The 22861-nt window shown below is 45.9% G+C and overlaps 2 protein-coding genes across 12 annotated transcripts in view; one reads left to right on the top strand and one right to left on the bottom strand.

The window, feature by feature from the left end:
- LOC139563255 (kinesin-like protein KIFC3) overlaps nucleotides 1–10910 on the top strand; it is a 54857-nt gene extending 43947 nt beyond the window's left edge. For 7 of the 8 annotated variants that reach the window (XM_071381745.1, XM_071381740.1, XM_071381744.1 and 4 more), the window contains 9 exons: nucleotides 1162–1266; nucleotides 1426–1556; nucleotides 5362–5485; nucleotides 5999–6128; nucleotides 6233–6462; nucleotides 6620–6766; nucleotides 8223–8349; nucleotides 8602–8648; nucleotides 9192–10910. In XM_071381745.1, coding sequence (XP_071237846.1) covers nucleotides 1162–1266; nucleotides 1426–1556; nucleotides 5362–5485; nucleotides 5999–6128; nucleotides 6233–6462; nucleotides 6620–6766; nucleotides 8223–8349; nucleotides 8602–8648; nucleotides 9192–9200 — 1050 coding nt within the window. In that variant the 3' untranslated portion in view covers nucleotides 9201–10910. The remainder of the gene's footprint in view (nucleotides 1–1161; nucleotides 1267–1425; nucleotides 1557–5361; nucleotides 5486–5998; nucleotides 6129–6232; nucleotides 6463–6619; nucleotides 6767–8222; nucleotides 8350–8601; nucleotides 8649–9191) is intronic. The other variant, XM_071381741.1, reaches the window with a different exon arrangement.
- Nucleotides 10911–11733: 823 nt separating this feature from the next.
- Nucleotides 11734–22161, bottom strand: LOC139563256 (katanin p80 WD40 repeat-containing subunit B1-like). 4 transcript variants are annotated; one of them, XM_071381751.1, is made up of 20 exons: nucleotides 21425–22160; nucleotides 20934–21069; nucleotides 20699–20829; nucleotides 20460–20577; nucleotides 20228–20328; nucleotides 18013–18054; nucleotides 17615–17698; nucleotides 16876–16991; nucleotides 16629–16700; nucleotides 16344–16494; nucleotides 15674–15858; nucleotides 15189–15331; nucleotides 15002–15049; nucleotides 14615–14682; nucleotides 14232–14477; nucleotides 13520–13669; nucleotides 13190–13266; nucleotides 12961–13035; nucleotides 12770–12886; nucleotides 11734–12499 (listed from the first exon to the last, which is right to left on the bottom strand). In XM_071381751.1, the coding sequence occupies exons 2-20, from the start codon at nucleotides 20971–20973 to the stop codon at nucleotides 12364–12366; spliced, it is 2100 nt and encodes a 699-aa protein (XP_071237852.1). In that variant the 5' UTR covers nucleotides 20974–21069; nucleotides 21425–22160; the 3' UTR covers nucleotides 11734–12363. The 4 variants fall into 4 exon arrangements, with proteins under 4 accessions (XP_071237852.1, XP_071237851.1, XP_071237853.1 ...); XM_071381750.1 differs by having other exon boundaries at nucleotides 21579–22160; XM_071381752.1 differs by having other exon boundaries at nucleotides 12970–13035; nucleotides 20934–22161.
- Nucleotides 22162–22861: the final 700 nt, after the last annotated feature.

The following is a 22861-nucleotide window of genomic DNA, read 5'->3' as shown; positions in this document are numbered from 1 at the left end:
ATAAATAATAAACAGCAAGTAGCAGCAAAACAAATGGAGCGGGGGGCGGTCAATGTAAATAGTCCGGTGGCCATTTCATTAATTGTTCAGCAGTCTTAGGGCTTTGGAGTAGAAGCTGTTAAGGAGCCTTTTGGTCTGAGACTTGGTGCTCCGGTACCGCTTGCCGTGCGGTAGCAGAGGAAACAGTTTATGACTGGAGTCTCTGACAATTTTTTCGGCTTTCCTCTGACACCGCCTATTATATAGGTCCTGGATGGCAGGAAGCTTGGCCCCAGTGATGTACTGGGACGTACGCACTACCCTCTGTAGCGCGTTACGGTCAGATGCCGAGCAGTTGCCATACCTGGCGGCGATGCAACCAGTCAGGATGCTCTCAATGGTGCAGCTGTAGAAATGTTTGAGGGTCTTGGGACCCATGCCAAATCTTTTCAGTCTCCTGAGGGGGAAAAGGTGTTGTTGTGCCCTCTTCACGACTGTCTTGGTGTGTTCGGACCATGATAGTTCGTTGGATACATGGACACCAAGGAGCTTAACTCTCAACCCGCTTCACTACAGTCCCGTTAATGTTAATGGGTCCTTTTCCTGTAGTCCACGATCAGCTCCTTTGTCTTGCTCACATTGAGGGAAAGGTTGTTGTCCTGGCACCACACTGCTAGGTCTCTGATCTCCTCCCTATAGGCTGTCTCATCATTGTCGGGGGTGATCAGGCCTACCACTGTTGTGTCGTCAGCAAACTTAATGGTGGTTTTGGAGTCGTGTTTGGCCACACAGTCGTGGGTGAGCAGGTAGTACAGGAGGGGACTAAGTACACACCCCCGAGGGGCCCCAGTGTTGAGGATTAGCATGGCTGATGTTGACTACAGATCCAGATGCAGAGGGAGGTGTTTAGTCCCAGGCTCCTTAGCTTAGTCATGAGCTTCGTGCGCACTATGGTGTTGAACGCTGAGCTGTAGTCAATGAACAGCGTTCTCACAGGTGTTCCTTTTGTCCAGGTGGGAAAGGGCAGTGTGCAAATATGAAGGTAATAACATGAGAGGAAGCCCCTTTTAGATTATCGCGATACACCACAAGGATGTTGCGGTCTCTCTATATTCTAATGGTTTACTGTCACCAATCACAGCAGCTGTCATCCCAACTGTCCCTCTCTGATTGGCTAACCAGGTGTTCCAGGAGGTCCAGTCCCTGGTGACATCCTGTATTGATGGCTTTAACGTGTGCATCTTCGCCTACGGACAGACGGGCTCAGGAAAGACCTACACCATGGAGGTATTTACTGCTAATACACACACACACACACACACACACACTTTCGCTCTCACTCCGTGTCTCTCATGGCTACAGGAGATACATTAAGGTGAAAGAGAAATGAAGACATGTGTTGTAGTGGTTGTTAATAGCAAATTTTTTGTCTGTCCTTTTCTTTAGGGTGTTGCCAAGGACCCGGGCATTAACCAGAGGGCTCTCAGACTGCTGTTCTCTGAGGTGACTGAGAAAGCACCCGACTGGGACTTCAAGATCACTGTTAGCATGGTGGAGATCTACAACGAAACCCTACGGTGAGGGGACACACACACACACACACACACACATCGGTGTAAGGTTGGACAGGGTGAGCGGGTTTGGATTTGAGTGCCTCAGGTCAAGCAATGACAGAGGTGAAGCAAGCAGTGTTGCCAGCAAATTTTCAGGGGAAGTTGCTAGAGGCAGGTCGATTTGTTGCGATGTCATTGCGCGATGACATCATTACGTAATAACGTGAAACTGCGTCATTACGTAGGATACACAATAGCGTTACTCAAATTGACTGGCCATCTCGGCGAAAAATATGATTTGACGTTTGTTAGTTTAGAGTTTGTTTCTTAGCACATATTTTTATTTGTAGAAGTAATATAACACATAACACTTTTTATATGATCAGATATTTTTAAACACAACACATTGAATTATTGAACAATTACATTTTATTTATTTTCTTTTTAACTAGTAAACCTACACATTCTGAACAATTAGTTTTAAGCAGTGTATTTGTAGTTAGTTAACATGCTACCTAACTGATCAACAATTATAGGTATAAGCTAATAACAAGGTGTTTATATATGCTAACTTATTGAACAAGCAACTTAACTCAAATAATGATGTGTGCGCTAGGCATCTCTCCAGCTCTCTCCAGGTTGTTGTGCTGCTTGGCTGGCTAGCTGCTCACTGGTTTCCTCCAGATATTGCCACTGTTCTCGCTCACACTGCAGTGCACACTGCCACCATCAGCTGTGTGTCTCCGCCAGTTCCACAAAGTCCACTCCTTGCATACGTACTGTAAATATGATGAATCATAGATTGGCAAGGAAATCCTCTTCATCTTTACTGTCCAACTGCATTGTCACGGAGCTGGAACCAGCAGTAGAGGATGGAGTGGCCTTGAAGCTGTATGCTGCTGTGGTGCCACTTGGTAGTTTATGCTGGTAACAGGTATCACCAGCCAGCTTCAGTCCGTACCGCACCGGGAGTATGAAGTTGAGAGCCTGCAATGACATTCTATTTCTTAACTTTGACTTGACCACACTCATTTGGCTGAACAGCTGTTCAACCTCTGCATTTGAGTGTGGCAACGAGATGGCAGCTAGTGCAGCTTTGCACAGTTCTTCATAAGGATTTGACCCGGAAGAGTCCGTGTAGTCATTCACTTCACTCCAGAGCTCGACTGTATTTTCAGTTGAGTCCCACCTAAACAGATGGATGATTCTCCACTGGGAAACAATTTGATCATTTGTTTGGGGCTGGTACCCCAGTAGCTCAGCTCCTTTAATAATTTCAGTGGTGCCTTTATTGTGCTTTAGCGTTTCCTTAACACTGAACAAGGCCATGTGTCACAAGGCTTCTAGGTTGTCTGGAAGCCATGCTTGCAGCTCCTTGCTCAAAGCAACAATGTAGTTGATGCACTGTCTACAAATGACCTTTTGGTCCTCTAGCGCAAGACTGAGTTGGTACACCGTGCTCTCTAAAAGGTACCCAAGGTATGGTGATGGACTGAGATGTCCATCAATGGCATCCTTCGGGACATCCATTTTTGCCATAGGGTTGACTACTCTGCTGCAAGTTGATGTTAAGAGGTGTAACAGATTGTCCAAAAGCTTGACAGGATCTGTTTGCTCTCCCTCAACTGACTTCACTGCAACTTGTACGTCAGACAGGATTGATTTCAAGAATGTCAGGTAGACATAGTTGGTCTTGTCCATGTCCATGGCGTGGAGCACATCAGCCATGTAGCAACGCTCACTGGCCTTGGTCAACTCAAAGTGGAGTTTCAGTTCTTCTCACTGGCTCAATATACGAGTTACCACAGGCTCAATCGATAGCCAACGTGTGGCACACACTTTGGTGATCTGCAGGGGTTTCTGGCCACAATTAATGGTGGCGTACACTGCTTTGTACGATTGTTTCCCCGTTTTGGGGAAATCGAAAAACCAGTTGTAGGTTTCCCTGATTTAAGTACTTAATTAACACTCCTAGCGATGGTTTCTTTGGATGCTACACTGACAGCCAATTGTAAAGAATGGCACACACAGCGGGTGAGTACCAAATTGGGCAATGAACGTTCTTCCTTTAAAATCTTGTGCACCCCGTTGTGCACCCCCAGTCATCACGGACGCATTATCAGTGCCAATACCCTGAAGATTCTCTTTTTTAAGGTTACACTTCTCAAGAAACACAACTACCGCCTTTGCTATTGATCTGGCATCGCCCCCCCTCCAATTCAACCAGCCCGAGCAATGTGGACACAACGGTTCTTTTTTTAGCACTGAAATACCGAATCGCCACACCTAGGTATTTAGGGACACTGACATCATTGGACTCATCCAAAAGGAGACTGAACTTCTCCTCCCCCACATTTGATGTTACCCTTTTGAGAAAATATGGAGCCAGTATTCCCCTAATCATTTCTGTGCACTTGGTGAGGTGCATTTGGAAGTTTGTTGCTGCCACAGAATCTGAAAAGGCAGATTTGCAAGCCATACCTAAATGGTCGCATGCTAGCAGCGAACAATGCTCCGCAATGGCCTTTGCCATAGTAGCTTCTGCGCTTTTGCAGTTATCCACTTTCTTAACCAACTGTGGTAATGTAGACTGGGTTGTACGGTTTTGATTTATTTATATGCTTTGCTGTAGCAAATGTCATACATTTTTGCAAGCATATCTGATTTGCAGTATGCACAGTATGCCCGACAATCATCCCCAATTACTGGCTTCAGCCACCCTTTAAATTTAGGTACAGACTCCCACTTTTTTCTGTACTTCTGGCTGTACAGCTTTGATTGAGACATGTTGATTGATATTGTAAGTTCTGTTCAAGATCAAACATTCGTGACCAACTACATTCATTGGGTTTGTCTCGTCGACCGCATACTCCTGCTGCTGCAGTCAGCCAACAATGATTTGCAATTTGCCGAAATTACTGCTGGCTTGCTGCTGCCTGTGCACGAGCTGAGCGCCTGCTGCTGACGTTGCTCACAATGCACTTTTGCAGCCAGGCACGTGTGTTTTGACTGATTGTGTGACAGAGAAAATAATTTTTGGGTGTCATTTAGAGGGGAAATGCATGCATTTTAGCGTTTGAGTCACTTTTCAAAGTTGCTAAAAGTTCCAAATACATTTTTTTAAATAGCTACATTTTTTGCGAGGTGCTGTTTGGGAAGAAAAGTTTCCGGGGTAGTCTGAAAAGTTGCTAAATCTAGCAACAAAATGCTAAATTGGCATCACTGGCAGCAAGGGGTTTCGTAGTTACAATACTTACCTTTATGAGAAGTCTTTTTAAGATCACGGCTGAAGCGTTATTTCATTGTAATTTAGTCCTAAACTGTCGTTTGACACAGTTCCTGTGTGCGTGTGTGTAAGCAATTCGAGTGCATGGGCCAGCAGTTATATAAAAGTGGATTATACTTAATGTCCCTTGGTTCATCTGTTTTACACGCGCTCTTCTCCCTCCCTCCCTCTATCCCCGTCCTCCCTCTATCTCTCCCTCTCTCTGTTGCGTAATCTCTGAACATCTGTGTGTCCTTTCTTCCAAAGCGTGATGGCAGGACTCAAAACAAAAAGAGAATTGGAGGGGTGGAATGTCATAACGCATGAAAGAAGCAATTTTGGCCCCACTTGGTTGGAGAGTCAACTACAGATTATCTTGATCGTTTTTGTTAATTTGAGCTATGTATCTATCTGCCAAATGTTGTTGGGGGATATCATAGAACAAATATCATATTATGACACCATTCACCCAAAGTAGTGCACTTTTGTATATCATTTTAAGATTTTTTATTTGTTTATTTGAGTGTGACAATCTTTGCGACTGTGCGTTGCTGTTTCCTGTAGGAACCTTTTGGGGGACAACCAGGGTGAGAAGCTGGACATCAAGATGAATCCAGATGGTAGCGGTCAGCTCTATGTGCCGGGCCTCACGGAGTTCACTGTCCAGAGCCCTGAGGACATCAACAGGGTGAGACCACCATTCTACTACTGCCACTTATACTATGCCTGGCACAGGACATTGGGTTAGTGGGGTAGTTGGTGTGCTCTGATCTGCAATCAATTAATCAGATTTTGTTCATATGGTGTTACTTACCCGTCAAAGTGCCAACTGGTATTCCTGGCCTAAACCGCAAAGCAATACTTTTCCTTCAGTAGTGTTTTCCAAATAAATACAAAAGTGTAGAGAAAGCTGTTTTTGGGCGTTGTTTACAATCATGCGTCAGCTAATAAGATGGCTCCCACGGTTCTTTAGGCCTGAGGCTGAGTTGTCATCCTGAAATGTCTGTCAGAGCTCTTGTGTTCCCTGAACCAGTGGAATGTGCCCAAGCCTGGATTTGCCTCTAGTCTACAGATTAGTTTGTGTGTTAATGATTAAAATCTGCTCCTGTCTGTGTGTGTGTGTTCTGCCATATGCGTGAATGTGCAGATGACTGAGTAGTTATTCACTTCCTATGACCCCTGACCTGTGCTCTCTGTGTAGGTGTTTGAGCTGGGTCACATGAACAGGGCCACAGCCTGCACCAATCTGAACGAACACAGCTCCCGCTCTCACGCCCTCCTCGTCATCACCGTAGCAGGCGTCAACTCCTCCACCGGGCACCGCACGCAAGGTGTACACACACACACAATTCCTGTACTGGACATCGCACACAAGGTCCACACACACACAGACAGACAGTCATTCAGGATGTTATCTCTGTACACCCTCTACTAGGTAAGCTGAACCTGGTTGACCTGGCTGGCTCAGAGCGGATTGCTAAGTCCGGGGCAGAGGGCAGCCGCCTACGAGAGGCCCAGTGCATCAACAAGTCCCTGTCGGCCCTGGGTGACGTCATCAATGCGCTGCGGAGCCGACACTCCCACGTGCCCTTCAGGAACTCGCGGCTCACCTACCTGCTGTCTGACTCACTGAGCGGGGACAGCAAGACCCTGATGATGGTGCAGGTGAGAGAGGGAGGGGTACAGGAGGGTGTGAGAGGGATTGGGGAGGGAGAGAGGGGTGGAGGGGGGTTAAGGGGTTACAAATTAAATGTGTATATTAGCCTATAATAAAACCATCAATGCTAGCCTTCAGGCTAATATCAGAAGGTATTTGCTCTAGGTGTCTCCCCTGGTCTGTAACATGAGTGAGTCGGTGTGCTCTCTGAAGTTTGCCCAGCGGGTTCGGACCATCGAGCTGGGCAACGCCACCAGGAGACAATGGGAGAACTCCTCCACCACCTCCTCGCCCACCCACGACAGCGTGGAGGTAACCTACACACACACACCCTGGAGAGAGTGAGGGACGCACACACAAATGATATCTCACACGTGTGCTAGGTCAGCCCAGGCCTTACGTCAAACCTTCCCCAGATCACTGAGCCTAATCTGGGGCATCAGGTTTCATTCTGTCCCTCTGCCCTTAATGATCCAAGTCGAGATGAGGTTAGGCGGCGCTGAACACAAAGCAGTTGTTTTAGGAAAATCGCTTTCTTGTCAAGAAGATCTAGTTTGTCTCAGGATGTTTGAAAAGGTTATCTCCAAAAAGCCTCTGGGTCGTGTCATTTCATTTTAGCAAGACATGACACCCACCATCTCAGATTGTAATGAAATTGTTTCTGTTAGAAAAAGATAAGAGTAGCATTTCTGCAACATTATTTTGTGATATCGGAAAAATTAAGGTAATTGATCGCACCCAAATTGGACATAAACATTTTTAGGATTCATATAATATTGAATAAATATAGTACCTAACATCTGATTTAGACCACCCACGCCCAAACCCAACAACGAGTATACAGTATCAATTCGCTATGTTTGACAAGTAGTCTGAGCTGTGGCTCGGCATATTGTTTATTCATCCTATGTAATATATTCTGAATGAATTTGGTGGTAGTTTTTTTCCCTGTTCAGAGAAATTAGTAATTGAAGTTATGTCCCATTCTACAACTACATATTACCACGTTCTGACCACTAAATGGTGCAGAGATTTTACACGTTCGGGAAAGGTGATGAAAATGCTTTCTATTATGGACCATTCCTGATGACCACTTAGCTATGCACTTAGTTCATTGTGGGAGATAATTTCAACAGGCACACTGCTTTCATCAGATGAAAACTGCCGAGGTAATGCCAGACAGAGCCTGCACTCAAATGCATAATAGATGCATCCAGTCTGGGTTTGAGAAGTGTTTACACCTGTATAGAAAGTAGAACTTGCAAGCTTGCAGCAGGGTCGTTCCATTTCATGTCAGCAAGCCACGACGCCCACCATCTCAGATTGTTCTGACACCATCTAGTGGTCAGAACATGGTAATGTCAGGTGTCGGCATCATTTTATTTTCATTCATTTTGGAGTAGAATGTCCTTTTAAAAAGTCACCAGAATTTATACATACAAATTATCTCGGGGAGTACCCCGAACCCACTAAGCAGGGGGACTGAAACTAGTCAAACTCACATTTAAATTATCCTCTTTCCCTAAAAGCATGGTCATGACTTTCTTACATGAAATGGGAGGTTAACTTGGCCCCAGACAATCAATCTGAGATCGACTTAAGTTTCAGTCATGGGATTTTGCTTTAACCACTGACTGCAGTAGAAGAGAGCGAAACGGAGAAACAATCGTAATCTAGTTAGACAGGATCCTTAGTGGAATGGGGTTGAATAAGGAACTTGAACTTTGGTATTGATATTTCTGTCGTTTTAACTTTGACCTTTCTGCAGCTGGACTCTCCCCCGGTGACTCCCGTGCCCCTCCCTATCTCCCGGGCCAGCAGTGCCGGCTCCACCCTCTCTGCCTCCTCCAAAACCCCCACCACACGACGGCGGTCTCAGTCCCAGCTCTCTACAGGTAAATGTACACACCCATTAGTCCCAGGTCTCAACAGGTACACATGCCTCTCTGTCACCAAGAACCCTGGGACCCATCAATATACAACAACGATAATATGTGCACACACCCCATACACACACACACACCACCTTATGCCACCATTATTGGGATGATAAAAAAACTAAGTGAACTCAAGTGAGGTGTGAATGGTCAGGGTGAATCCGTTCACTCCTGTGTCCTGATCCTCTGGTCTGATTGGTTGGTTTGCAGACAGGCTGTTAGGCAGAGCCAGCCCATTGGTGGGGGACGGTGGGCAGGTAGGTGGGGTTTATGCTGAATGGTCGCTTGGCATGGAAAGTAAATGCTCAGCATGGCATGGTGCCCTGTGCCCACCCGTGTCACCTGGTCAATGCCCACCTATCTAACACACCCCGCCTCTAACCCCAGGAAGTCGTGTGTGTGTGCGACTGTAAACTTTTTGCTTGGGTCTTGACCCTTGTCCCTCTGTCTGTGTGTGAGAGAGACTGCAAGCTTTGTTTGTCTATCTGCAGATTCATGTGTGTGGGTAAAGGTGTCCGTACATGTCTGTGGCTCTCTGGCAGTTTGTGATTTTGTCTGTGACTGACTGTCTGAATGCAGTTCTTATGTGAGCTGTATATTGTATGATGTGAGGGTGTTTGTGTGTCTCGTCTATATGGATCTGTTGTGTGTGGATGTATGTTTGGGTGTGTGGAATCTGTGGATATATCACCTCTTCCTCTCCCCCATCTGTGCTGCTCTCTGGCTGGGTTGTAGTGAGACGTTATTAACACACCACTCCCCACTATTCAGTTTCCTAAACCTATTACTCTTCCCTACAGGACGACTGAAACTGTCTGTCTGAAGGCTCCAATGGATCCAGAATGAACCCGGACCCTGACCCAGTCAGCCATTGGGCCTTCTGAACAGGAGGGTGTTAACCAGCACCTTGACCCACCAATAGGTTGTTCCCATCTCCTTCTGCTGATCTCACTCAGCCAATGGGTGAGAGAAACTGGACTAATTATCAGATCTGAGCGATCAGATTGAGAGAATGGTGACATTTCATTTATTGGGCTGTTTGAACAGCAGAGGGATGAAGAGGGGGATACGAACTTTGACCCTAATGGAAGGCCCATATCAAGACTCTGTCCCGATGCTCTAAAATGGCCTCCAAGTCTCCTTTTCATTACCACTGATAGCTGAAAGGAATGAATAGGTGTTCATTTTAGCCAGGACTGTTGTACAGCCCCCCATATCTTAACTACGTGTCCTCGTTTATACCCCTCAAGGAACACAATACACCAGACTGCAAGTGACTGCAGGACACACCTGTCTGTCTTCCACACCTGACTAGGGGCCAAAGGGGAGGAGCACCTGAGAGTAACACAGGCCCCTGTCCTAAAAACAACTCTCATAAAGAAACCCTATACTCCTCACAGCCCAGAACAACTCCACCCCACCTTTCACACCTTCACCTTTGACCCTTCAACTGGGCCTGTGATCTATTCGCCCATTGGCCAATGTACTTCCTCTCCCCGCCCCTCACAATAACGCCACACCCTTAGTGCTAACCAATCCCTTCGTCCCATCATCCATTAACAGTATAGCCCTTTCAATCACAGTATTTCTGGGTAAAAATGCACTTTAAACAAGGCTGATACCTTCTTGATGTGTTTTATAACAATGCTCCAGTTACGGATTATGATAATATGCATATACAGTATATATCTGTGTGTTTGAGATGTTTTTGTTTTTATCCCTTTAGACTCCATTGGGGGGGGGGTTACGAGGGTTACATCCTGGTCTCCTTCCACACTTTCTCCCCCTCATCCAATCAGGGTACTCTATGGAGCTGGGCTTCTTTTGCCCTGTAGGACGCAAGCAATAAGAGACGTGAGTGCAGAGAGCGTTTAACTTCCTGTGTAGCCGTTTTGTGTTTTAGATTAGATTTCTCCAGGGCAATACAGAGCCGCCTCAGCACTGCATGGAAACGTTCATGTTGTCGTGTTTGTTGTACCGCGTGAATAAAGCTAGACGATTCAAACTCCCTGCCAGACAGGAAATGCCATTTCTGTTATTGGATGCTGCCGGTTGTAGTTGCACAGATCTAGGATTAGTTTATTCCACCCAAATTCTAAGGTTATCCAATAGGGACACAACACCAAACTGACCCTAGATCCGCATCCAGGACAGCTTTATTCTACTCCCTATGGCTGACCACAAGCAACCAATGACAACGGATCGCCTCACGGAACAGACACTGCTGCCCCTGAGGGAGTGATCAAGCTTGTGAACTGTGTTTGAAAATGCATTGTGTAAATAGGAATGCTTTGTACATTTGATCAGCTGATCGATCAATACATATCAGCTAATCGACCGTGTGTCTTCAATGTTCCCTCCAATACCAGGATGTCCGAGGAACATTGAGGACACGCTGCATCGTGTTGGTTGTTGATGGGTATCTCTACTTGCTTTTGTCTTTGTTGTTGTAGAAACCTACTGCGGCAGTCTTGTTTTTTGTACACCCTTTTTTAATAAACACTCAATACGAAATGAAACTCGGCCGTCTTCTTATGCTCTCTCTAACAGATGTTTGTTGAAATATCCTGCATCACCATTTATTAAAGGGTAGGTTGTATTACACCTACTCGGGACAATGCTCTTTGACCAACTGGTTCAGGATGGTTGCAGCCATAGCGTTGTATTGAGCAGGAGTTCCCACACTTTTTCACTAGGCCCCCCCACCACGAATATATCTATAAATCCAAGCACTGTTCACACATCGTTGGTTTTTCAGAATTTTGCAGGTTTATAGCTTATTTCCTGCAATTCTACACATTTTCTCATAGGGTGCAAAGATGTCGCAGCTTTAAAGCTAATTGTCTTGCAATTCTATACATTTTGCCATGTCTAATGTGATATGAATTTTAAAACAAAATCTAACATGGGCTAGTTGAGCTGGACATTTCTGATAAGGTATGTGGCAGGTAGCCCAGCAACCGAAAGGTCGCTGGTTCAAATCCCCGAGCTGCAAGTCGCTCTGGGTGAATGTATGCAATGGCTAACATGAAAAGAGGAACTGATAACGCACTACCCAATTTCGAAATTGCACCTTGTGCATTTTACTAGCCCATTTTTGACTGTTGTTCAAATGTATCTGCCCTCTCAGTGGCTAGAATGGTCCCGACTGCCTTCCAGTTTAAAACGTTAGAGTATCCATTCTATTGACCAGATGTGCTATTGAGGCCTTCACACTGGAGTGGTGGGTGGACTAGTGCCTTTCAAACAGTGCTGCTCTCTGTTGGGAGTGGAATTACACACATCTTAACGAGTTGTTCCTTTCAATACCAGAAGTCTTGTTGCTAATCAATTCCAGAAACATGCCTAAAACTAGACTTTATTTGAAAAACATGTTCTTTTAGTGTTAACAATACTTTCAAATAGTGCATCTAGGGTTGACATCTCAGGTACAGAGAATATTTAAATAGAAATCACACCGTGCACCTGAACACAGGTATTGCGGCTTTTAAAGGCAATTTCTGATTCACCCGAAATATGCAGCATTTCTGGTGAATAGGATCTCCGCGTGAACATTGCTTTTCAAAAGCCGCAACGCCTATAACCCACGATCGGATTGAAACCTGGCCCTAGTCAGGTCTGTGTGCGTGGAGGAATTACGAAAAGTATGTGTGCTCATCTGTGGTGGGCAAGTTAAGGTTACAGAGGACATCATTTCTCTCACATACAGATTAAGGAATCATAAGTGCCCAGTGTTTAAATAGGAGAGCTGAGTCCTGAGCTACACAGTGAGTTCTAACATGGACTTCTATCCCGCCCGGTCTCTGAGTCCACTGCTTCAGTCCATCCACACGCAGTGTGAATCTGTGATTGTCCCCTGATTTACCACTCCGGTGGATGACAGAGCGCCGCCGTCAGTCAGACTTGAGTCCTCACAGCACAGTGCTCAGCCATTGAGGAATCTGTGCGTGTCTCCAGTTGCATGGTCGACTGTCAGTAGTCCAGTGGGGCCATGAGCAGCTGCAGCTCTTTGAAGGCGCTGCCGTGGCGACCCACCTGGTCGGACTTGTTCTTCACCACGTCCCTGAGGTTCTTCAGCTGCTTGTAGCACGCCTTGCACTTCTGGTGGCTGGGCTCAAACACAAACCATTCATTCACAGTATGCAATGGAAATGGCCTGCCTCAGTGTGGCAGACTCTGAACTCTATCCAAAATGTATCAAGAGTTTTTCCTTCAAGCAATATTGGTTGAATACGGAGCTAGAACCCTTAAAAAAATGGTTCTTTAGTGATGGGTTACATAGCGTAAGTCTCCAGGATTAGTGACCATTGCATTAACACACACTACGTATGGTTAAAAGCACAAGCATGTTCAGGATTTAAATGGAGGTGAAACTCACCGTTCCTCCCGTGTTATATCCACTCCAACAGACGGGGGCGCTGTCAGCGTGTCTGAGATGAGAGGCCAGAAACGCTTCAGGATCAGCTTCAGAGACGTGCAACCCGTCTGCACATAACTGACCACACGGGAAGAGAGAGAAGATGGGTTAATACACATTTATACACACACATTTGTTATCACTCGTCTCACCTCTCATACTTGCTTTGCAGCAGCTCTTCAATCTGGGGCAGGATAGAGGTACACAGGTCCAGTTTCCATAGCGACCTGGGGGACAGGTCAAATTACTTAATGTCACTTAAGGGGCATTCATGGTACTATCTCCAACACCAAGAGAGACAGTGAGAGTATACGTGTGGCCTCCTCAGCCAATTAAGATCTGCAGTCGTTTGTATGCGGGCGCGTTTCAACATCCACTCACGGTTTGAGGTTAACGATGTTGAGGATGTCCACGACGATCGAGAGATCCTTCATCGAGACCGCAGAGTCCAAGGAGGTCTGAAGACAGAGCAGCAACCAATCACAATACTCAATCACTCAAAAAAACACCTAGAGGCAGCCAGTAGCATCTCTCCATACTTTGACACCACAAACAGCTAACCAATCAAAACTGATTTTCCGTCAGTTGAAGGATGTCGTCTGAGTTTAACATTGAAAGTCAATTATTTATCTCAAGTGATGTTAACATGAACATTGTCTGAATCTTGAGCAATGTGAATGTTGTGTTAGCGTTGTCTGTTAAGTGCCATACCTTGACGTCCCCGCTGCCCCACACGGCTCTGATGGTGTCCAGGTTCTTGTGTCGGCTGGTGAGCATCACACACATGGTGTCATGACCCTTTCTGATCTGAGCCAGAGCCTCGTCATCACCCAGCACACTGGGCCGGTTGTTACGAGCAGGCTAGGACAGAGAGAGTTGCAAACGTATATAACCTGGTAAATACACACACACACCTGTTCAAATCATACCCAAACCTACATAAAGTTAGGTGCCAATTCCATTTCTGTGCGCATGTGTTAAAACCTATTTAAAAAGCTGACCATCTTGTTTTTGATGCGTAGCATAATTTAACTGGGTGACTGGATCATTTGAGTGAATTTAAAACTGTACTGCCATGGTAGGTTCTACGTTGAGCTGATTTTACATGTTGATATGCATTAAATGACTATTTGTGTTCCATTTCATTCTATACCCAGTTTATCTTATGGGGCTTGTGGTAGAGAAGAAAGTCCAAAGTTAAACACAGTGGAGATGGCAGAGGTGTTCGGTGATGTCAGAGGCTAATAATAGGAAAACAGTACTGTTCCACTCTGATCTACTGCCGCCGGCAGTACAGTTTTATTATTAATCAGAAATACATTTGAATTTAACCATACAAATTGTGATGTCTTTTGAGTGAAATTTCTCCATGGGAAACAAACAAGATTGTGTGTGTGTGTTATGCATGTATATACACACTCACAGGAAGGAAATCTCCCACGTTGAGTCCTATTGGTTCATTCCTGGAGGAGAAGATGACGCTGGGCTGGGGTTTGGCCTTCGCCATAGCAACGACCGGTGGGGGGGCTGGGTGGGGTGCAGGGGGGTGGTTAGTCGGCGGTCGTGTGGTTACCACTGGGATGGGACAGGGCGCCGTGGCGACCACGGTAGGCTCCACCCTCAGGACCGGAGTGGACGATGCCACTGGAAGGTTCTTCAACAGGCCGGGCTGCAGTGACACACACACACACACACTAGAAACAAATCTAACTTATTTACATAGAAAAAGTCACACAGACCGAGACATTCACACTCGGGCATTACAAAAACACAAATCAGTCACACATACAGCTATACAGTACAAACCTGCTGTTTGTCAGTTATAGGAGTCATGAGCTCCACCAGCCCTTGGTTAGCCCTCACCACAAAACTCTCTGAGGAAAAGAGAAAAGAGGGAGAGAGAGAACTTGAATATGAGCGCCGGAGTCTGGTGAAGCGGACCCAACATGCCCCTTGACGACGGGGGTTCGAGCCCTAGCTCGACCGACTGTCTGTCTGTCTGTCTGTGCCCTTCTTTTCTTTATCCATCTCCATGACATGTCTCCCATTCTGTTCTTCTATATAAAATAACTTGTAATATGATACTCAGGACAGCAACACATCTTATACACACACAACAGATCAATGTGATAGCTTTATCACAAACACAAATGCAATACTGCTCACACGAACGGCTTGACAGAAGGGACTCACCATCTTCTAGGGGGGCAGGGAAGGGCTCACTCTTTGGGGGGGTGCGAGCTGGAAGGGAGGAAACAAGGAGACTTTTAGTATGAAATTCAAGAATGATTGAGACACTGCTAGATGTTACTGTAGTAATACATGCATTCTGCTGTTCGTGTGAACACTGAATAGATGGCAATGAAACGTATCGGCCTACAGATGGCGCTCTTTGGCTGGAAGATCTCTTTGTAGTCCTCGGGGTTACGGATCTCGGCGGAGGACTCCTTCTCGTCCTCGCTGCTGGGGCTCCTCCTCTCCCCCTCGGGACTGCGCCGGTCTGACTCAGAACTCTGCTTCACCCTGGAAGAGCACACGCCAAATAGTCTGCTTATTGATACAACAGAAACTAACGGACGTGGTTTTGATGCAGTATTCGCTATATAACATATGATATTTAGCAGCGTGGATACATTTCATATATGGGTGGTCCCGGGAACGGAGGCCGCCTGGCATTGCAAGGGGCATTCTCTACCAACTCCGCTACAGTGGACCACATGACTTGAACCGCTACGATTTTAATCAACTCATAGGGGATTTTGTTGAAACAGATTCTGTTGCATATAGGGCCAAACACTAAATCGGAGTTAAGCGTGCCCAGCTCACATTAGGGTTAGGATTCGCTCCATAGGAAGTGGGCAGTACCTCTGTGTGCTGCAGGTGGTCAGGGGTCGGTCGTAGTTGCGTCGCAGCGTAGACCCTTTCGGGGAGGGCTCTGTGAGCGGCTGGTCGTCCTGGATCACGCCTTGGATCACAGAGCCAGACTTCTTCACCCGCGTCAGATCCACCACGTAGGACGAAACATTAGCCAGATTGTACGACACGCCAATCTTGGAGAGAGAGATGAGAGGGGGGAGGAGAAACAGTAGAGAGAAAAAAAACACAAGGGGTTGGCTATTGGTAACACTAATAGCAACAGTAACAGTTCCAGTGACAGTAATAAATGTAAAATTGTCATGCTGACGCCACAGAACTACATAAAGAATCCCTAATAGTCATTTAATGAGGTCCAGATGGCTCTCACACGCACACACAAGGTTGCAGTAACACAGTAGTTACATAGTAATAGTAACATTAAAAGAGTAACCCCCCCAACAACAACAAAAACACACACTAACATTCGCACTTGTCTTTTCCTACTAGCACTGACTTTGTTGATGACTATTTTGAGGAAAAACGTACTTACAATGACTGAAATGTGGTTGTCTCACCTAGCTTTCTTAAGATGGATGCACTAACTGTAAGTCGTTCTGGATAAGTGTCTGCTAAATGACGCAAATGTAAAACATTTAAAAGTAACGTCATGCTCACACACCAGCTGGTGGTTGCAGATAGCCAGGTCTGCCACCTTGCCCCAGCCCACTGGCACCACATCAAAGCAGCGGTCGGGCTCCCAGCCATACACACGGAGAGAGTCCACAGCTCCACTGTACAGACAGCAGCCATCCAGGTTGAAGGCCAGACACCTGGAGAGAGAAATGGGGGAGAGGAAAAAGGATGTAGGGATAGTTTATATACACGGTATAGAATGTTGCATCTGAACTTCTAATATCGTGGTGTCCCGCCAACCACACTTGTTAACAGCGAAGGAAGCCCTCACCTGACTGGTCCCAGCTCTCCCTCTGATGAGCCAATCATCTTGAACTTTTCCAGATCCCACAGTTTGATGGTCCTGTAGGGAACAGACATACACACACAGATAAGAGCTGTGATGAAGCCAGTGGGAAAAAACAGCCATCCTTAAGGCTGTTTTAGTAATGGAGTTGAAGCCATCGGAAGCAAATGTTCAGTTACCTCATACGTATTTATTGACTATTTTTCACCCCCAGAGCGTGTGGATACAATACCTGTCAGAGCTGCCTGACGCTAGCAGATACTCGTTGGGGTGGAACTGGATGATGTTGATGGCTCCGGTGTGTGCTGTAAACTCTGTGATCATCTTCCCCGCAGTCAGGTCCCACAGCTAGGACACACAGGTCAAAGGGCAATGTGAGTTCCTGACTGGCACAGCTAGGAATATTATGAATCAAGTAAGCTGATCCCAGATCTGAAGGAGAACTTCTATGCAGAGGGGTATACTACAAAGCGGGATCAATGAGTTAGCCAGCTGACTTTGATAAACAACCAGAAATAACTATGACTTTCTTAATGAACCAGAACATCTAAATTTAGATATGTGTTTTTGGTTGTTGAGTCAATTAGGCCATGCCCATTTCAAGCTTATTTCCCCCAAAAAGTTATGTCAGAATACTTAGCCAAGTTAGCCAACTCATTAATCCTGCTTTGTAGAAAACCCCTCTGAACATAAGGTCGAGAGTATACAGTAGGGCTCTGCAACCCTGTTCCTGGAGAGCTACCCTCCTGTAGGTTTTCGCTCAAGACCCAGTTGTAACTAACCTGGCTCAGCTTATCAACCAGCTAATTATTAGAATCGGTGGCGCTAGATTAGGGTTGGAGCGAAAACCTGCAGGACGCCGGCTCTCCAGGAACTGGGTTGGAGAGCCCTGGTTCACAAACTGACCACAGTCATGTGAGATGAGAAACATGTGAAAGCAAGCTTCTGACAATGTGCAGGTGGGTTCGTACCTTGATGGTGCTGTCATCACTAGCAGAGGCCAACCATTTCCCATCTGGACTGAAGGCCAGGCACCTCACTGCCTGAGTGTGACCCTGCACAAGCACATTATGCCATATGAAATTGATATATAAACACAGGCCCCCTACTCCTGTCCAGACGGTCAGTCCCCAACCCCTCCTCCCCAGGCCAGACAAGATAGTGTTTACCGTCTCACTGTAATCCCTGGCTTAGTCTTGGTGCCAGACATAGACACGCAGCAATTAGAGCTAATTAGCAGACCCGCTCCCAACATAATCAGCCAGCAGGCCGCTCACAGACAGTGTGGGGGGGGGGGGGGGGCTTTAGCCGATAATTGACCTTGGTGCTCTTCAGTTGGGTATAAATTACACACGGGCGCAAGTCTTACCTTGTATCTGAACACACAGCCCTTTCTCCGTACATCCCACAGCTGAAAGAGAAAAACTCTGTTTAAGCACAATATCACATACCAACCCACATACAGTACCAGTCAAAAGTTTGGACACACCTACTCATTCAAGGGCTTTTCTTTATTATGATCATTTTCTACATTGTAGAATAATAGTGAAGACATCAAAACTATGAAATAACACATATGGAATCATGTAGTAACCAAAAAAAGTGTTAAACAAATCTAAATATATTTTAGATTCTTCAAAGTAGCCACCCTTTGCCTTGATAACAGCTTTGCACATGCTTGGCATTCTCTTAACCAGCTTCACCTGGAATGCTTTTCCAACAGTCTTGAAGGAGTTCCCACATATGCTGAGCACTTGTTGGCTGCTTTTCCTTCACTCTGCAGTCCAACTCATCCCAAACCATCTCAATTGGGTTGAGGTCAGGTGATTGTGGAGGCCAAGTCATCTGATGCAGCACCATCACTCTCCGTCTTGGTCAAATAGCCCTTGCACAGCCTGGAGGTGTGTTGGGTCATTGTCCTGTTGGAAAACAAATTATAGTCCCACTAAGCGCAAACCAGATAGGATGGCGTATCGCTGCAGAATGCTGTGGTAGCCCTGCTGGTTAAGTGTGCCTTGAATTCTAAATAATTCACAGACAGTGTCACCACCAAAGCACCATCACACAACCTCCTCCATGCTTCACAGTGGGAACTACATATTCGGAGATTGTCCGTTCACCTACTCTTCGTCTCACAAAGACATGGCAGTTGGACCCAAAAATCTCAAATTTGAACTCTACCGGTCTAATTTCCATTGCTCGTGTTTCTTGGCCCAAGCAAGTCTTCTTATTATTGGTGTCCTTTAGTAGTGGTTTCATTGCAGCAATTCAACCATGAAGGCCTGATTCACGCATTGTCCTCTTAACAACTGTTGTTTCCCTTTGCTTATTTGAGCTGTTCTTGCCAAAATATGGACTTTACAAAATAGGGCTATCTTCTGTATACCACCCCTACATTGTCACAACACAACGATTGGCTCCAATGCATTAAGAAGGAAAGAAATTCCACAAATTAACTTTAAACAAGGCACACCTGTTAATTGAAATGCATTCCAGGTGACTACCTCGTGAAGCTGGTTGAGAGAATGCCAAAAGTGTGCAAAGCTGTCAAGGAAAAAATATTAGAAAAATCTCAAATCTCAAATATTTTGATTTGATTAATTAACACTTCTTTGTTTACTACATGGTTCCATATGTGATGAGTGCTAAGAACCTTGGCGTGATCCTGGACAACACCCTGTCGTTCTCAACTAACATCAAGGCGGTGACCCGTTCCTGTAGGTTCATGCTCTACAACATTCGCAGAGTACGACCCTGCCTCACGCAGGAAGCGGCGCAGGTCCTAATCCAGGCACTTGTCATCTCCCGTCTGGATTACTGCAACTCGCTGTTGGCTGGGCTCCCTGCCTGTGCCATTAAACCCCTACAACTCATCCAGAACGCCGCAGCCCGTCTGGTGTTCAACTTTCCTAAGTTCTCTCACGTCACCCCGCTCCTCCGCTCTCTCCACTGGCTTCCAGTTGAAGCTCGCATCCGCTATAAGACCATGGTGCTTGCCTACGGAGCTGTGAGGGGAACGGCACCTCCGTACCTTCAGGCTCTGATCAGGCCCTACACCCAAACAAGGGCACTGCGTTCATCCACCTCTGGCCTGCTCGCCTCCCTACCTCTGAGGAAGTACAGTTCCCGCTCAGCCCAGTCAAAACTGTTCGCTGCTCTGGCACCCCAATGGTGGAACAAACTCCCTCACGACGCCAGGTCAGCGGAGTCAATCACCACCTTCCGGAGACACCTGAAACCCCACCTCTTTAAGGAATACCTAGGATAGGATAAAGTAATCCTTCTAACCCCCCCCCCTTAAAAGAGTTAGATGCACTATTGTAAAGTGGTTGTTCCACTGGATATCATAAGGTGAATGCACCAATTTGTAAGTCGCTCTGGATAAGAGCGTCTGCTAAATGACTTAAATGTAAATGTAATATGTGTTATTTCATAGTGTTGATGTCTTGACTATTATTCTGCAATGTAGAAAATAGTAAAAATAAAGACAAACCCTGGAATGAGTAGCTGTGTCCAAACATTTGACTGGTACTGTACATAGTAGAGTTCTTAACAACACTCAATCATGCAGCACACATACACACCTTGATGTTGGTGTCCATGGAACCAGATGCCAGGTATTCCCCAAACGGGTGGAAGTCCAAGCTGCAGATATTGGCCTTGTGTCCCATTAGAGTTCTTAGGACTGGGATAAAATAGCAAAACATTGTTATGGCATTCTCAGAACTGGTAGCCTAGGTCTAGTTGACTCACATCTCCACATCCCACGCACCTAACCTCCCCATACACACAATATTAGGAGAAATGCAGTCTCACTCTTTGCAGCCTCCAGGTCCCATACGCGCAGTGATCCGGACTGTGAGCCAGCCACCACCTGCTCCTCAGAGTTATTAAACTTTACACACTCTACTGGGTTATTATGTCCTGTCAAACTCTGAGGGGACGAGAAGGTGGGAGAGAGTTGGAAATACAAGTTTTAGTTACAGGCAGCAGAAATCAGCAGAGATCAAACTGTGCACACACACGTCTTCCCTAAAGGTCTGACTAGTCTGTACCATGATGCAGTTGGGTTTGCTGACTGCCCAGATGTTGACTCGGCAGTCCTCTCCCCCAGTGGCTAGCAGACGGCCTGAGTTCTTCCCCAGGGCCAGACACGCCACATTACTGGAGTGGGCTACAATCTCCTCTGGAACAAAAAAACAATCCACAACACACCAAGATTAACCTCTGGGTCCATGAAACCAATACGATTGTGGTCTGGAAAGGGTGAGTGAAATGGAGACAACTCACGTAATCTCCATGATGTTTTGGTGGTGTTGAACACAGCCATGGTGATTCTTGGGCGTCCAACACTCAAAGGAGTGTTGTTATTATTCACACAGAGCTAACTGCGTCAGGTGTGTTGATTGTATGATGAGACCTTTAGCTTTAATCCAATGAAAGAACAAGAGACAAAAGGGAAAATACTTTGTATGACAAATTGTTGATGGTGGCAGAAGAGACATATAAAATGTCAACTTCTCTGCTTCATGTCCCTGTTGGCTTCTCTTGAAGCTGGGGGAGGATGCAAACAAAATAGAAACCGTTTAAACCAGCTATTTATTACACGTAGATAGTCGAATCTACGCTATTGGCGTTAGCAAACTGGTTCGCTGGCAGGCTGTTAACTTAGCTAGCTAACGTTCGCTGGCTTTGTACTGTTAACTAGCTTAAACGAAACAAACAAAGTAACGCTTTATTTCGGGCTGCAATTTAGGCAAATGTCATAGTCATGCAAATACCTGTAAGCTAGCTAAGGCAGCTAGTAAACGCCATTTCGATGGTTAAACAGTTTGGTTGAACTTTATTAGCATAACTTGCTAACGTTAACAGCTCAATTAGCTAGCTACTTAGATTGCTCGTCCTGGGCAGGGCAAAATATAATACAGAACATACCTGCATTTTAAGCTAATTGCCACCAGAATATCTCTAGCTATGATTGGTGAAAAGAGAATGGTTAAGACCGAAATCAGTAGCTAGCTAGTTGATGCCAACTACTAATCTGCTTTCTGTCTGGCTCCTTCAGTCCTTGTTGTTGATATCATGTTTGTGTGGCTGCATGCGACAACAGTCTACACTTGCCGCTTAGCAACTGGACTTTCGATGAGATCACTTATTTACTTCCGGATGTCTGAAGTTCAGAGGACACATGACTACTCAAAACCCGCACACAAAGCCTGAAAACTTGCCAATTTTCATCAGCAGCAATATAACAGTTGCCACATTTAGCCAATAAACACTTTTCCCATTACTTTGTCGAGGAACTTATGAATATCGACGTAACGTAACGACGAAATAAGAAAAAAACGTTTTTCCATCCAAATAATACTTATTGGCGGCTAACGTGACTAATAAAGGAATTTGAATATGTCGCAAGAGAAAAGATAATTCGCTCTTATTTTAAACTCGCCACGTCGTTTCCATCAGTCGATGTCGATTTAACTCCCGAGTGGCGCACCGATCTAAGGCACTGCATCTCAGTGCCAGGGGCGTCACCATAGACCCTGGTTCGATGTATCACAACAGGCGGAGTTTTGGTAATCTGTTGCGCACAATTGGCCCAGCGCCGTCCGGGTTAGGGTTTGTCCATGGTAGGCCGTGATTGTAAGTAAGAATTTGTTCTTAACTGACTTGCCTAGTTAAATAAAGATTCAATAAAATAAATAACTAGTTTCATTGTAAATAAATCCATTATGTGCATAACTATAGATAAATCCGACAGGAGAGTTTGAGGGAAGAAAGTTGGACAGAGGATCTCGAAATCTCTGTACAAGAAACACTTGGCTAACCTTCAAAAGAATGTTAGGCTATTTTCTGGCAATTATTGTATGCCTGATGTTAAGACAACAAACCATTAGAAATTGCCAATTTGCAAGATTGACTTGTAATTTCCGCTACAAGACCATGGTGCTTGCCTACGGAGCTGTGAGGGGAACGGCACCTCCGTACCTTCAGGCTTCAGGTACCTTCAGGCTCTGATCAGGCCCTACACCCAAACAAGGGCACTGCGTTCATCCACCTCTGGCCTGCTCGCCTCCCTACCTCTGAGGAAGTACAGTTCCCGCTCAGCCCAGTCAAAACTGTTCGCTGCTCTGGCACCCCAATGGTGGAACAAACTCCCTCACGACGCCAGGTCAGCGGAGTCAATCACCACCTTCCGGAGACACCTGAAACCCCAC

The sequence above is a fragment of the Salvelinus alpinus genome, chromosome 33 (genome assembly GCF_045679555.1).
Source record: "Salvelinus alpinus chromosome 33, SLU_Salpinus.1, whole genome shotgun sequence".
NCBI classification, from domain to species: Eukaryota; Metazoa; Chordata; class Actinopteri; order Salmoniformes; family Salmonidae; genus Salvelinus; species Salvelinus alpinus.
This window is presented reverse-complemented; position numbering and strand designations above follow the sequence as displayed.